Source organism: Schistocerca serialis, chromosome 11 (genome assembly GCF_023864345.2).
Source record: "Schistocerca serialis cubense isolate TAMUIC-IGC-003099 chromosome 11, iqSchSeri2.2, whole genome shotgun sequence".
NCBI lineage: Eukaryota > Metazoa > Arthropoda > Insecta > Orthoptera > Acrididae > Schistocerca > Schistocerca serialis.
Window position 1 is genome coordinate 84,248,800 of NC_064648.1, and position 16,999 is coordinate 84,265,798.

General features: G+C 41.2%; 1 protein-coding gene across 4 annotated transcripts in view; it reads right to left on the reverse strand.

Annotated features, from left to right (window-relative positions):
- The window catches only part of LOC126426407 (tenascin-like), a 562,410-nt gene that overhangs the window by 347,513 nt on the left and 197,898 nt on the right, over positions 1-16,999 (reverse strand). For all 4 annotated transcript variants that reach the window (XM_050088324.1, XM_050088323.1, XM_050088325.1 and 1 more), the window contains exon 9: positions 1,698-1,824. In XM_050088324.1, the coding sequence (XP_049944281.1) occupies positions 1,698-1,824 (127 nt within the window). The remainder of the gene's footprint in view (positions 1-1,697; positions 1,825-16,999) is intronic.

A 16,999-nucleotide genomic window follows, 5' to 3' on the forward strand; every position in this document is an offset into this window, starting at 1 on the left:
GAGTGTGGAAATCTCACGTACAGACGTATGACACAAGTGACACCCAATCACCTGACACGTTCGAAGTTTGTGAGTTCCGTGTAGCGCCCAACTCTGCTCTCTCACGATGTCTAATGACTACTGAGCTCGCTGATATGGAGTACCTGGCGGTAGCTGGCAGCACAATGCACCTAATGTGAAAAACGTATGTTTTAGGGGGTGTCCGGATACTTTTGATCCCATAGTGTATCACTTCAGCGAGGCAAGATTAATAACATCTTTCGAAGGGGGAAAGTGCTTGCGTTTAAGGAAAACTTGTACTTTGAAAAACCTGTATTGAGAACAGTAACTGCAAGATGTTTTCTTGTCTCAATGAGTTCGCGGAGGAAAATAGTGTGGATGTAGGGAAAATTAGTACCATTAGTGTAGGGTATGGTTGTGGCCTTACTCAGCAATTCCATGATATATATCCGAATTCTTCATTTGAGTATAATTCGATCCACAAGCCTTTCGATACGATCGACCACTTATGAACAGTGGAACAGGAGATGTTAATACAATTCTGAAGTGATAGAACTCTTCGAAATGAATTTAAATAGAAGTCTCTCGAAACGTTTTGGGTGCAGACTCGGAATGAATATCCCAATTCATCAAGAAGTATATTGGACGTGTGATAGCCCTTCATGTCGACTTACTTGTGAGATTCAACATTTTCCACGATGGTATTAATGAAGATGGAATTTCAGTCACAGCTGCAGATGTAAAGGGGCTTACGAGTCACTGTTTCAAACATCCAACGAAGACTGGATCCGCTTTATTCGCAAATTCAAGCGCCACATCACACTAAAAGTCCAAATGTCAAAATTTTACAAATTTTAAACCATGTGCATTTGTGCACTTTTTTATTTTCTTTCCAGATGATCAGTCTGAATAAAACAGTTTCTAAATGGGTATTTAAAATTTGATTATTGTTCTATCTCATTTGCACATTGGTATCTTTCAAATACGAAAGGATTCGTAATGAATTAAGGTCCATATAAATGGATAAATGGAAACAAACTGTGAACAACTAACTTATTTGTGAACTAAGTTTTTTTAAAAAAGGTTTGTTAACTTTCAGTTCCTTAGAATAATAGAAATGTATGATAATTTCAAAAATTTTTAAATTTAATATGATCGAAGCACATTCTCTATTAATCATTACTGTTATAATAATAATAATAATAATCATTATTATTAGTATTGTTATTATTATTATTGTGACAGATAGTTACAATAATCAAACAGAACTAAGTGGATATCATGGGATATTTTTGTGCCAAGTATAAGAAGTGTTGAAGAAGGAAAGAAAAATGGGGCGGGAGGGGAACAAAAGAAGAATTTTGGTTTCAGAAGGTGAGTGCAGAGGGAAAAACTATGAGAACCCCTGCGTTGGTGGCCAGTACTGTGGAGGCCAACTGTTCGGTTCCCAGCGACCACCTCAGATACTTCTGATCTGGAAAGGTCAGTATTGGGATGCCTTTTAGACTACATAACAAGCCTTCAAAGTGGTGCCAAGTAGAAAGGCTTGAACCAGTCTGGCAGCCGCATGATATCAATTTATTTTCGTATCGCTGTTCCAAAGAATTTTCCAAACTGTAGGACCAGTAGGTACTTGCAGTTAACACATATTTTGAAAGAAATGTTGAAAATCATGTATTGAGATGGAAAGTACATACCAAGGTTAAGGCACCTTCCAAGGTTGTAAACCTTAGTACCTTTTCCGAAGAACTTGAATTTTACTACATGATTTCCTTGGTCATACGGAATCCGGAAAATGTCTCTTTGCCACTTCCCGTCAGGGTGCTATCAACATAAAACAGGATCTCCTATGAGCATAAATACTGCAAAATCACAATACTGTAACAATGAATGCGAATTCTGAACTGAATTTTGCACATTGTAATTAATCCTCTACATAAGGAGACCTATTACACTAAAGCAGAGAGAAAAGAAGGAAAACTATTACTAGCAAACAGAGTACTCATCAAGAACAACTGTGAAGTAGTGAAATATGGAGAGCACAAAACTTAAGGAATTAATGCAGAAAAGACTAAATAAGTAACACATAAGATGCATCTAGGAAATACAACTGTCTCTCAAAGAAATGTTGGAGGACACATCTATAATATTTACCCACAAAAATTTAATCTCTAGCAACAACAATGTTTCCAAATACAAATTAAAGTTTTTTCTTCCTAAGAATCTGATCATTACTGTATGTGAATAATGGAATTAAAATAATTAGATAATTACAAACTTTTAAACGCCTTTCTTGTACTTTTATAGATGTATTTAATTTAGTGTGTTCTACTATTATCTTTTCAACTCAGTGACACTGCACAGACTGAACATGAGGTTACAGTGTACATTACTTTTTATCTTCCTCCTAGCCACACAGTATTTTATTTTTCGCTGTTCTTCACGTAATTATTCGATACATCCAACTGAAAGCACGTCTTTTATGCTACATATTTCATGTTAATCGTCGATCATAATCATATGGCTATTTCTCCATTCACAAATGTTCTTCCAGTCATACTGAATAAAGGTCTATTCCCTTATCTCATGCTGTACTACTTCTAGATTCTGCTCTTTGTTGCATTATGGCTAACTTGTAGGAACTGCATTCCTTGGCATATTTTGTTGTTATGAGTAAATGCTTTTCTGGACATAAGAAATCCCCATGCAGCAGTACCTTAACTTCATAACAAGCTCTAATGGCCTTTAATGTTCAATAATTATTTGTCTCCACTTACAGACTATGAAAGAATACTACTACTCGACTGTGTATTATGAACACACATGCTGCTAGCACCATAATGTAGTGTAACACCAGTTCATTACATATGTAATAAAGTTAATGAATATTCTGGAAGGTCGCGTCAGTTCTGAAGCTACTTGTACAGTTGTCTCTGGCAACCTACGCATATCTATCCGCATTCCTGCTCTTAACGAACGTTGCTACAATTGTCTTTCTAGCAGACTATTAGAAGCAAGTGCTGACTGCATAGAGATTTCCTTGAGCTGTTTGGTAACAACTCAGTGGTTCAAGATCCATTTCCCACCTTGTTTAAGTATACAGTAGTGATAGAACTACACATGCCGTAGCAGTGCCCGTCTATGACTGAAAATAAGTTAATTTGTTCAATATATACTAAGAAGCTAAAAACAAAAAAGAAGGTTTACGACAGGAATTAATCCCATAGGACGGAAATTAGTAGACACATGTACAAATACAGACAAACAAATGACTACAATTTTAAAAGAGAAAGAGCTCCACAAACTGGGCTAGTGAATAACGCGTTGGTCCATATCTGGCCTTTATTCAAGCAGTTATACGTCTTGGCATTGATTAAAACAGTTGTTGTGTGTCCTCCTGAGGAATCAAATCCAACAATATCAGAGAACAAAGAGCAAAACTGGCATGAAAACAGCATGAAATTACCATTTTTTTTTTTACCAAAAATAGAAATTTTCACAGAAATGAGGAAAACCACATTAATGGAGGAAAAATAGTCATGCTGTATCTTGCTTATTACTTCGAGCTTCATCATCATCATTGGCTGCTGAGCTTTTTCTACTATTTTTTTTTTTTTTCTCTTTCAACATCAATGGCAGTTCTCTCCCAATCATAATCTTGAAAAGTTCATCGTCGTCGTCGTCGGCTGATACTCGTATCCGGGTTTTCATTTCTCTCCTGAGATTTCCTTTGTCACGGTTCAGGCGTGGAAGTGTCGTTGATGGCTTAGAAATCCAATCCTAGAGTGGAACAGGTGGCCACAGACATTACAGCTGATGGAAGGTGGAGAACGTGGCTGAGCCTGGAGGAGTTTACGTCTCCGGCGTTTGTCATCCTCAATTCTTCGACGTTCCAGCTCAAAGTTTTGAAGAGCAATTGAGGTAACTGAGCGCCAGCGACTTCCGTCTTCTGCTATTGTGGACCAGTTACTCGGATCGATGTTCAAGTATTTAAGATTTTTCTTGCACTGATCCTTATAACGTTTGAGAGGGGCACCTCGTGGCCTTTTACCTGTGCTCACTTCGCTGTACATATTACGTGCTGTCCATGTAGCATTTGGACGTCTTACAAAGCGTGTCTTCCTGAATAAAGACCTAACACTGTACACCAAACTGATGGTGTACAAAGCTGTAGTCATTTCCACCATGCTACATGGTTGCGAAACCTGGACGTTATATCGCTGTGATCTGAAGAAACTAGAACGCTTCAAATTTTTAAATTTGCTGATTCTCACTTTATTCCTCATCTTACATTTAGGCTTGGCATGTTCAACATGAACTGCCTTCAGTAGTTCCTTCTCATTTTCTTTGGTTACATCTGTTGGCTTCATCTTTACCGTTGAATGTTCATGCATTAACTCGAACCATCCATCTTGATCATTCAAACACATTTCTAATTCTTCTTTCCGTGAGTACCAGGCCTTTCATTTACTTAGAAAAAATTTTCTGTAGAATAAATTTTCTGTTCACACCCAACTTTTGTTTAGTCATAAAAAACCCAGGAATTTCACATACACTTTGTCATCCTTCTTCCTCAAGAGTTTCTCAACAGGCTATACGTGTGGAAACTTCATCTTCTGTAGCTGATGTTCATTAAAAATTTCTTTCCCTCCTTCCCCTCCAAGGTATTCAGCTTGTATGAAACTGGCTTAGAGAAAACAGCTCGATCAACCACAAGAAATTCTGTTGACTAGTTGACTTTGTAGCCCTTTTGTACAATTTTTAAATTTGCTGATTCTCACTTTATTGCTCACCTTACATTTAGGCTTGGCATCTTCAACATGAACTGCCTTCAGTAGTTCCTTCTCATCTTCTTTGGTTACATCTGTTCGCTCCATCTTTACCGTTGAAAGCATCCAGTTATTGTACTCATCAACCAACTTTTCAACCAGTACAATCGATTTGCAGTTACCCTGAACAGCAAACTCTTTGCACATTTTCTTCCATTGGTTTCCTGTTAAATCCTTCGACAAAAGATGCATTCGTCTCTCAAAATGTTCAGTACCGGTTGATATCACGTTTCTTCGCCACTTTTCAAAATTGTTTGTTGTAAAAATTTTTACCGTTTCTGTCTGCACATTTTTTTCCGAAGGCATCCTCCACATATTTGTCGTTACATGCGATGGCCGATGCAAAATTTGAGAAGACATTGATGACAGTCAATAAACATTTGGGTCTTCTGTTAATTTTTGAAATGGATTTCAGAGAACCAGAGTCCATTTCTATTACGTCAGCTAGCCATCAATCGTATATGAAAAGTTGGATGACACTACTTCTTTTAAAAAATTTTCCCAAGGTTTCTGTAGTTCGTTGGTGGTTTCTTCACGAACATTCACTACCTCTCTAGCAGCTACAATTTTTTTTGACAAATTTACTTTTCTTTCTCTTACATACTGTAGGAAGACCTTCATCAAAGTTAAATACTCTCTCGACATAGTAGTATAGTTCATGTTGACCTAGGTCGTCAATCAGTTGTCTTGGTGTTAGCATCAAATAAATCGAAGACAAACTCCTTCTCGTTGTCTTTGTGGTAACGCGCCAAGTGTGTGTCAACGTTAACAGAAGTATCTAAATTTACCGCTCCACACACAACACTTTTTGGTTGACTGGTTAGTTCACCGATCATGCAAATACCACGAAAGTGGCTGATTTTCAACTGTTTTTCCAACTTTGCTGGGTTAAAATTTGGTCGAGCTTTGTAGCTCCCTCATTCTCTATTGCATGGTTGTGTCCCTTCTGCTCTTCCAATACTACATCGTTCTTTTGTTTTGTCGTGATTACATTTTGCAATGGCAACAACGCCACCAGGCAGTGAACCAATTACTCCTGGTGCAGCAAGTAAAATTGGTAGAAATCCTCCTTTATGTTGTGGTAGTCCTGACCCTTCATTCTTTTTCATAAGATATCCAACAATTTTTTACGAGACGTATGCCTAGAGTTATGAGTAGGTTTACACTAGTATTTTGCTTGTCTTTCCTCGTTCGTTGCGAGTCAGTCAAAAACTCGTGATTGCTGTGTAGCGGATAGTTGCTGAGTTTAGTCTTCGCACTCGGCAGAACACTGTAGTCAATCGTGAAATTGTTCATTTACGCAGACAAAAAAGATAAACCATTTTTATGAACCTCATCTGTTGTCATTCAAGCCATGCCTAGTTTTCCTTTTCCATACACTATTCCTCTTACTGTCATTGCAGGCAATTTTTAACCAAATGAAGCATCTTCCGCTTGCATTTGTCCCTTTGGAGCCGACTGACGTTCTTTGCCATCTCTACGTGTTTTATCTAGACCTTTGTGGTATCTGTAGACTATGTCACGTCTTTTGCCTATTTCGTACAACGGATTAATTCCTTGTTTCCTTGAGCCAGTCTTTCATCCAGTGTTGTTCCTGGACCACAATAAATGTGTCCTGGTAGATGCCTATCGAACGCAAGTTCGTTGATCATCGTTTCCACCAAGTCTTTACCATACTTTTCACTTTAGCGGAATGTATGCGGAAGATTGTTCAAATATATGACTCCTGGGAATGTTGATGAATAAGTTACTGTATTTATTCGGCAACATCTGTTTTACTACCAATATTTTCATTGTTAAAATATTTGTTGCCTTCCATCTCCTCACCATGGATACTCATTAATCTATCTCGTAACTGATGTACATCATTCATCCAGATATACTCGACTGCTTTGTCTGTGTACATATTTATGACGACTTCACCCACTTTGTCATCAGCATTTGAACGAATGGTCAACACTTTGATCAACCTTCAGTCTTGGGAAGAAAAGGTCAACCATTTCTCTTACCAAATAAATGTTCTTGGCCACCACTCATGAACCATGGACCTTGCTGTTGGTGGGAAGGCTTGCGTGCCTCAGCAATACAGATAGCTGTGCCATAAGTGCAACCACAATGGAGGGGTATCTGTTGAGATGCCAGACACACGTGGGGCTCCTCAAAAGGGCCAGTAGCCTTTTCAGTAGCTGCAGGAGCAACAGTCTGGACGATTGACTGATCAGGCTTTGTAACACTAACCAAAACACAATATCTGTGCTGGCACTGCGAACAGCTGAAAGCAATGGGAAACAAGCCCTAATTTTCCCCCAGAATATGCAGCTTTTCTGTATTGTTAAATGATGATTTTGTCCTCGTGGGTAAAATATACCGGAGGTAAAATAGCCCCCATTCGGATCTCCAGGCGAAGACTACTCAGAGGACGTCGTTATCAGCAGAAACAGAACTGGCGTTCTACAGAGCATAGCGTGGAATGTAAGATTCCTTAATCGGGCAGGTAGGTTAGAAAATTTAAAAAGGGAAGTGGATGGGTTAATGTTAGATATACTGGGAATTAGTGAAGTACGGTGGCAGGAGGGACAAGACTTCTGGTCACGGGAATACAGGCTTATAGAAACAAAATCAAGTAAGGATAATGCACGAGTAAGTTTAATAATGAATAAAAAATATAGGAACGCGGATAAGCTACAACGAAAAGCATAGTGAACACATTAGTGTAGCCAAGATAGACCAGAAGCCCACGCCTACCACAGTAGTACACGTTTATATGGCAACTAGCTCCACAGATAATGAACAGATTCAAGAAATTTATGTGCGATAAAAGAAATTATTCAGATAGTTAAGGGAGAGGAAAATGTCATACGAGAAGATAGAGAATGAGAAGTAGTAGGTGAATGTGGATTAGGAGTAAGAAATGAAAGATGAAGCCGCCTGGTAGAATTTTGCACAGAGCATAACTTAATCATTACTAATACTTGTTTTAAAAATCATGAAGGAAGGCTGTATACATGCAAGAGGCCTCAAGACACTGGAAAGTTCAAAAATGGTTCAAATGGCTCTGAGCACTACGGGACTTAGCTTGTGAGGTCATCAGTCCCCTAGAACTTAGAACGACTTAAACATAATTAACCTAAGGACATCACACACATCCATGCCCGAGGCAGGATTCGAACCCACGACCGTAGCGGTCGCGCGGTTCCAGACTGTAGCGCCTAGAACCGCTCGGCTTTCCCGGCCGGCCCGGAAGGTTTCAGATAGATTGTATAATGGTAAGACAGAGATTGAGGAAACAGGTTTTAAATTTACAGGGGCAGATGTGGCTCTGACCACAATTTATTGGTTATGAACTATAGACTGAAATTGAAGAAACTGCAAAAGGTAGGAATTTAAAGAGATTGGACCTGAATAAACTGAAAGAACCACAGGTTGTAGAGCGTTTCAGAGGGAACAAGATCGAGAACTATCAGTTCTGTTCGTCCCCAGGAAACGAGAAGATGAAAAACAAACTAAATACTCCCAACAATGATCATCCGTTCTTCTAGTCAGCCTCGTTACGCTTGACTTCGTCTCTTGCCGATGAGACAGCTATGAATGGTCACATCCTCAACAACGGGAAGATAGAGAGTACTTTTTCCATTAGATGTTCTTGGTGGGTTCTTCAAAGCTTATATATAAAGAAGTGATAGTGACGTTAGAAGGCGATCTAACAGTATGTTTCACATGAAGTTGAGGTGCCAGCGATGCCATTCTTCGTTAGTCTGATCGAAATGACGCCGTTGTTGAAGTAGTAGGTATGCTTCCAAAGGTAGGCAAAATTGTTGTCGAGAGTGTGGCAATCCCTGCTACCGCAGTAAGATACGCACCAGAATATTTGCTCGAACTACTACAAGAAAGGCCTAAAATCTGAAAATTCCCATTTATTTCTTTGAAGCACAGACCGTCGAGATGACAGGACTGAGCAGCAAAAGAAATTTCGAGCTAGATGTCACAAATTACTACATTTCCTAAGAGTTTGGCATGCCTCACCTAATTTTCGTTCTGTTCCAAACTAATTGCAAAAATAATCAGTTGGCTGACTCTTCCCTGTTCGGTCACGTCCAGCTTCAGAACGCCTACCTGACGAATGGGGGAAACGAAGTTTTTCCTCAATGAAAGTGGAAACCCGACCCAGCTGGCGACTTTCTGAAAGCTTACGGTGCTTTTCCTGCTTTTAAATGTGCGACACAGGTGAGGGGTGACGTTAACTTAAATCTATTCAGTTTCGTCCGAAATTATTCGATCTGTGTCTTAGACATGTCAGTAATCATAACTGCATTGACAACGCAAAACATGACAATGAAGCTGTGTGCAACGTTCAACGGTAAAATTCCGAATGATGCACATGTCTATATAATCATATATGGCAAGATAAAATTTGATATACGACGCTCGACACAGAATTGTCAGTGAAATTTTTTAAGAATTTTCTGTACGAAGTGACTTCTGAAGTAATCTTTCGACTATGTCCAGTCTTAAGCCTGCTTCCTCTGGCTTTTACATTTCTATTAATTTTATGTGTTTTGCCGTTAGTTGATTTCTTTTCATGTTATATCTACACACTGCAGGCCCCCCTCACCCACACACACGCATTACATTTATGTCAGTGTTACTCCTATGTTGTCGATGACAAATTTTACATCTGTTTGCACGTTTATCCATTGCTAATAGATTTATAAAACTCAGTTACAAGTTTAATTTCTTGGCACTTACTATATATTTTTTTTTGCTTTCTTCTCTTTCGTCATTCCCCACGGAATACAACACTCAGAGTTCTTTGTTGGTGAGATTCTTTAATTTATAGGTATTTTATGACATTCTATGCCTGTGTTATAATGTTTCTCCATCATTTATATATGTGGTTGAAATTCATCGAGTGACTTCTCCTTATAAGCGTGAATTCATCTTTATGTCACCACCATTTATGTAGAAAAAGGCCTTGGTATGTTTAAAGTCGCGTGGCTTCAAGACCTTTTTCTACATAAATGGGTAAACGTGAGGTAAGAATACCTGCCCTTTCTTGTTTTGTAACCGTGTGTTACCCTGATAAAGATGAAGTGTCTGCCTTTGTAATCAGTTGAGTGATTAACACGTTTTTCATTTGTTTAATCCCGATGACAACGAAATTTGTGCAGTTTATGTGTATTACAAACAACGTAATTGGGTAAGTAGTGCTCGTACAGGAGTACATCTATCATATTTTTCAGGAGAATATCTTGTTGTTGTGAGGAATCAACGCTTGTTTAAACAGTAATTTGAGACGACTTCATTTCTATCACGTATCTTCGTACGAGGTTCATCGTTCTTTATTTTTCAACGTCGATGAACAATCTTTGCACTCTTGAAGCCACATTATATCCTTCATTACACAGGTTTTGACTCCTTTCGATTTTTTTTCTCTTTCTTGCTATCAACTTTACTAACATACATTTTTGCTCTCATACAAAAAAATTCTTCCATTATTGTTCCATTGCACTGATCCTTCATCTTTCCTACAACTTTCTTGTTCACTGGTGGTACACTGCAAATACTCTCTGTTGGATAGTCACTTGTGTCAAATTTTTCGATCATCAGTTCATGTCATCGCAGAAATCTTCAGACTCTTTGTTTTAGATGATGCTGCCAGTGCCTTGGTAACTAAGTTCAGTTTTTTCTCCGTATTTTACCTTCATCATGTTGTGGTACAGGTCGCACATTAACTCTCTAGACACGTCGAGTACACTCATACCAACAAAACATGGCTTGTTGAAGACGATTTATACCTTCTAGAATGAAATTTTCACTCAACAGCGGAGTGTGCACTGATATGAAACTTCCTGGCAGATTAAAACTGTGTGTCAGACCGAGACTCGAACTCGGGACCTTTGCCTTTCGCGGGCAAGTGCTCTACCAACTGAGCTACCCGAGCACGACACACGCCCCGTCCTCACAGCTTTACCTCTGCCAGTACCTCGTCTCCTACCTTCCAAACTTAACAGAAGCTCTCCTGCGAACCTTGCAGAACTAGCACTCCTGAAAGAAAGGATATTGCGGAGACATGGCTTAGCCACTGCCTGGGGGTTGTTTCTAGAATGAAATTTTCACTCTACAGCGGAGTATGCGCTGATATGAAATTTCCTGGCAGATTAAAACTGTGTGCCGGACCGAGACTCGAACTCGGGACCTTTGCTTTCGCGGGAAAGTGCTCTACCAACTGAGCTACCCGAGCATGACTCACGCCCCGTCCTCACAGCTTTACTTCTGTCAGTACCTCCTCTCCTACCTTCCAAACTTAATCTGCCAGGGGGACGAGTACAGTAATCAGGTCCAGATGGATGTGAGTTGCAGTGGCTATGCAGAAATGCAGAAGATTGCACAGGCTACGGTAGCATGTACAGCTGCATCAAACCAGTCTTCGGACTGAGGACTATAACAACAACAACAACAACAACGATTTTGTCAGTTTCTTGAATAAATTTTCGAAAGTAGCAAAGAAAAGAATATTAGGAAAGTTTTAGGATAAGAACTCTTTGACCCTCTTGGACAACTACATCTTCCTTGTTTCTTCAGAGAAAGTCATAAATGACTTCACAACAAGGTTCTGCCAAGGAATAAACAAGAAAATTTGTCTGGAGGACACTACCGAATATTAGACCTTAACGTTCTGCCGAAGTTGAGGAGTAGGACAAGAACGAATAAATGAAAACGTTAAGAGAGGAATCATCCCGGCGTAATCAAATCAGGGAAAACATGAAAACGTAAATCCTCACTACCGAAAATGTTTGAAAGGTCCTAAACGTGAGATCAGGCTCTTAACTACCATAATACGGCGCTCCTTGTAGATCCATGTGGCGTGCTCAACGATTCTGCCAAAGCCTTTCATTGCATGGATCTCAGAATTCCCCATGGGAAACTTAAATGATACGATGTTGATGGGATCCTTTTCGCATTTACGGAAACATTTCCATAACAGGATATATAGTTACCACATTGACAAACTATAACACAGAAATAAAAATTGTAGCACAGAGTGGGAGGCATTAAGACAACGCAACTGTTACCGACCATTAACTGTTCACGTAAACAGCTTCGTTCTGTCTTGCGTGCTTCATTTATAACAACAAATCGCTGCGTAATTCTGTTCTTCGCCTGTCTGTTACGAAGGAACATAGTCCCTTGTGATGCCATCTGTACCGGGATCAGGCAAAAGGCCAGACACAAACACCTGTCCTACTACATACTTCAGTACAGTGACCAAATATGACAAAATACGTATGTTGATCATCTGTCTGTTTTATGTGTATCAGTTGGGAAAGAATTTTTTACTACGTTTTCAGAGTGTTGTGCCATCCCCATGACATTAGTGTGAAAACCTACGAAACTAATGCGACGATATTAAAAACAATCGTATTGATAAAAGTCATAAAGACGATGTGTTGTGATTATTGCAGTGAAGGGGATGCAACGCACTTCCCTGGGGCACACTCGAGGTTACTTCCACGTCTGACGGAGAGTCTCCATCCGAGATAACAAGCTGCATCCTCCCGACTAAAAATCCTCGATACACTGACAAACACCGCTTATACGCCACATTGTCGTACTTCTGACAATAGGCGTAACTGGTACTGAGTCAAATGCTTTTCGGAATCGAGAAATACCGCACCTACCTGATTGGCTTGATCCGAAGCTTTCTGTATGTCACGAGGGAAAAATGCGAGTTGGGTTTCACATTACCGATGTTTTCAGGGGCCATGCTGGTTGACATGGAGGAGATCATTCTGTTCCACATACCTCATTACGTTTGAACTCAGGATATTGGACGGTAGTTTCGTGGATCACTTCTGCTACCCGTCTTGTAGACAGGTGTCATCTGTGCCTCTTTCCAAGAGATGGGCACGGTTTTTTGTTGGAGGGGTTAGTTGGAAGAGGGGCTTACACAGTCTTTATAGAGTCTGACAGGTATTCCATCGGGCCAAAGAGTTTTGTTTAGTTTTAACAATTTCAACAGTTTCTCAATGCCACTGACACTAATACTTGTTTTTACTCGTGTGAGGACTAAATTCTGTTGGGTTTTCCTTCGTGAAGGAACATTTGAAAACGGAATTAAGAATTCCAACCTTTGCTTTGCTACCCTCAATTTCATTTCCTGCCTCATTTGCTAGGAGCTGGACCATAACTAACTGACTAACAAACCAACAGTATTTAGATATTGTGCTGCCGTATACCTTCTTCACCTCACCGGTCGGCACTGGGAAACCCTGTATAGAAGGCACTGCTGAACTAGACGCGCCTATGGTCGAGAAGACCAAGACACGCCCCCAGGCTCCACGCCGATAACGCCCCCTGGGCAGCGTGCATATCGGCCGCCGCCTCCGACCGACCGGTCTGAAGCTCTCAATCTCAGCACCCAAGTGCGTCGCATTGTGCTCCAGTCGTCCACAGTGATAGTCATCAACTTAGTTAGCTGTGAGGTCATCGCATATACACTAGTGGCCATTAAAATTGGTACACCACGAAGATGACGTGCTACAGGCGCGAAATTTAACCGACAGGAACAAGATGCTGTGATATGCAAATGACTAGCTTATCAGAGCATTCACACAAGGTTGGCGCCGGTGGTGACACCTACAACGTGCTGACATGAGGAAAGTTTCCAACCGATTTCTCATACACAAAGAGCAGTTGACCGACGTTGCCTCGTGAAACGTTGTTGTGATGCCTCGTGTAAGGAGGAGAAATGCGTACCATCACGTTTCCAACTTTGATAAAGGTCGGATCGTAGTCTATGGCGATTGCGGTTTATCGTATCGTGACATTGCTGCTCGCGTTGGTAGAGATCCAATGACTGTTAGCAGAATATGGAATCGGTGGGTTCAGGAGGGTTATACGGAACGCCGTGCTGGATGCCAACGCCCTCGTATCAGTAGCAGTCGAGATGACAGGCATCATATCCGCATGGTTGTAACAGATCGTGCAGCCACGTCTCGATCCCAGAGTCAACAGATGGGGACGTTAGCAAGACGACAACCATCTGTACGAACAGTTCGACGACGATTGCAGTAGCACGGACTATGAGCTCGTAGACCATTGCTGCGGTTACCATTGACGCTGCATTATAGACAGGAGCACCTGCTATGGTGTACTCGACGACGAACCTGGGTGCACGAATGGCAAAACGTCATTTTTTCTGATGAATCCAGGTTCTGTTTACAGCATCACGATGGTCAATCCGTGTTTAGCGACATCGAGGTGAACGCACATTGGAAGCGTGCATTCGTCATCGTCATATTGGCGTATCACATTGCTTGATGGTATGGGGTGCCATTGGTTACACGTCTCAGTCACCTCTTGTTCGCATTGACGGCACTTTGAACAGTGGAGGTTACATTTAAGATTTGTTACGACCCATGGCCCTACCCTCCATTCGATCCCTCAGAAACCCTACATTTCAACAGGATAATGCACGACCGCATGTTGCACGTCCAGTACGGGCCTTTCTGGATACATAAAATGTTCGACTCCTGCCCCGGCCAGCACATTCTCCAGATCTCTCACCAATTGAAAACGTCTGGTCAATGGTGGCCGAGCAACTGGCTCGTCACAATACACCAGTCACTACTCTTGACGAACTGTGGTATCGTGTTGAAGCTGCATGGGCAACTGTACCTGAAAGCCCCATCCAAACTCTGTTTGACTTAATGCCCAGGCATATCGAGGCCGTTATTACGGCCAGAGGTGGTTGTTATGGGTACTGATTTCTCAGGACCTATGCACCCAAATTGCGCGAAAATGTAATCACATGTCAGTTGTTGTATAATATATTTGTCCAATGAGTACCCATTTATCATCTTTATTTCTTCTTGGTGTAACAATTTTAATGGCCAGTAGTGTAGTTCAAATGCTGACACGGATAGGGTTCAGGAATTGGTAGATGTTATCTGATTGCTGTTAACCACAGAAATTCAGACTACACGTTATTGAAGTTAAGTATTAAATCGATTCCTGTAATAAAGTGTATTGCAACCGCGTTTGCATCTTGTGTTGTACAGAGAAGAAACTGGCCACCCAGTCCTCATCCAGCCAGAACCACAAAACGTTACAGAAGGCACAGCCACAACAGATAACAACAGAACAAGATCATTTGAGAATATTCTGGTACCAGAGTCATTGAAAGTGTCATTCATTGCTCTTTTAAGAGCCAAACGCATTTCATTAAGCATTTCGCTATTTGTAGGTCTATGGTTTGTTTTATACCTATTATGCAGTAACCTCTGTTTCTTTAAAGCTTTCTTTGCTGTGACTGTTTACCATGTACCATCCCTCCCATTATGAACTGTCCTACACATACACTATGTAATTAAAAGTATCCAGACCCCCCCCCCCAAAATATACGTTTTTAATATTAGGTGCATTGTGCTGCCAACTACTGCCAGGTACTCCATATCAGCGAGCTCAGTAGTCATTGGACATTGTGAAAGAACAGAATCGGGCGCTCTGCAGAACTCGCGAACTTCCAACGTGGTCAGGTGATTGGGTGTCATACTCCTAAACAGCTCTAGGTCCACTCTTTCCACTGTGATAGTGAAGTGGAAACGAGAAGGGACAAGTACAGCACAAAAGTGTGCAGGTCGAGCTCGTCTGTTGACTGATAGAGACCACCGACAGTTGAAGAGGGTCGCCATGTGTAATAGGCAGACATATATCCAGACCATCACACAGGAATTCGAAACTATACTATACCAGGGTCCATTGAAACTACTACGACAGTTAGTCGGGAGGCGAGAAAACTTGGATTTGATGGTCGAGCAGCTGCTCATAAACCACACATCGCGAAGGAAAATGCCAAACGACGCCTCTATTGGTGTAAGGAGCGTAAACATTGGACGATTGACAATGGAAAAACGTTGAGTGACGAACCGCGGTACGTAACGTGGTAATCCGATGGCAGGGTGTGGGCGAATTCCCGGCGAACGTCATCTGCCAGAGTGTCTAGTGCCAATATTAAAATTCGGTGGCGGTCGTGTTACGGTGTGGTCGTGTTTCTCATGGAGGGGTTTTGCACCCTTAATTGTGCCACTATTACAACACAAGCCTACGATGATTTAAATACCATCTTGCATCCCACTGTTGAAGAGCAATTCAAGGATGGCGATTGCATCTTTCAACATGATTGAGCACCTGTTCATAATGCACGGCCTGTGGCGGAGTGGTTACACAACAATAACATCCCTGTAATGGACTGGCCTGCACAGAGTCCTGACCTTAATCCTACAGAACACCTTTGGGATGTTTTGGAACACCGACTTCGTGCCAGGCCTCACCGACTGACATCAATACCTCTCTTTGGTGCAGAACTCCATGAAGATTGGGCTGCCATTCCCCTAGAAACGTTGCAGCATCTGATTAAACGTATGCCTGCGAGAGTGGAAGCTGTCATCAAGGCTAAGGGTGGGCCAACACAATTCCAGCATTACCGATGGTGGGCGCCACAAATTTGTAAGACTTTTTCAGCCACGTGTCCGGACACTTTTGATCACATAGTGTGTGTAAGAAAATGAAACACCTACTGTAGTCCTTATGATGTCTTCTATCGTCTGGCCATCAGTTTCGGTGCTTCAGTCCAACATCTTCAGGCCTGAGGTGATGCTGAAGGGGTTAACACCATCCACATACACCATGCGTCATCGGCCAACATCTATAGCTGTTTACACACACCATCTGTAACTGTGATGTTGACTCTCCAGCCATGAACTTAACAGTTGAAACTGGTTTCCATACAGTAAATGAAATCATAAGGACGGCTGTAGGTGTTTCATTCTCTGACACAAGATTTTGCGCACCCATCATAATCTTCAAAAAGTAGGGACATATAACGCCACTCGATTATATGGCGCGCAATGTGGTAACCCTGCAGCTGTGCAATATCCTCAAGTGCGACTTACATGCGTTTTGCTCAGACCATTAGCGAAAATTGTCTCCATTGACAAAGCCACTGAAGTGGAAGTGAACTTTATCGAAAATTCGCAGGTTGTTAATGAAACTATCGTGCATTTTTGCTAACTTGCGTTCAGCATATTGTTTACCCATCCGCAGAGCGTTGAAGTTGCTTTACGATCTGCAGCTTGTATACTTTCAGTGTTTCCAGAATGAGATTTTCA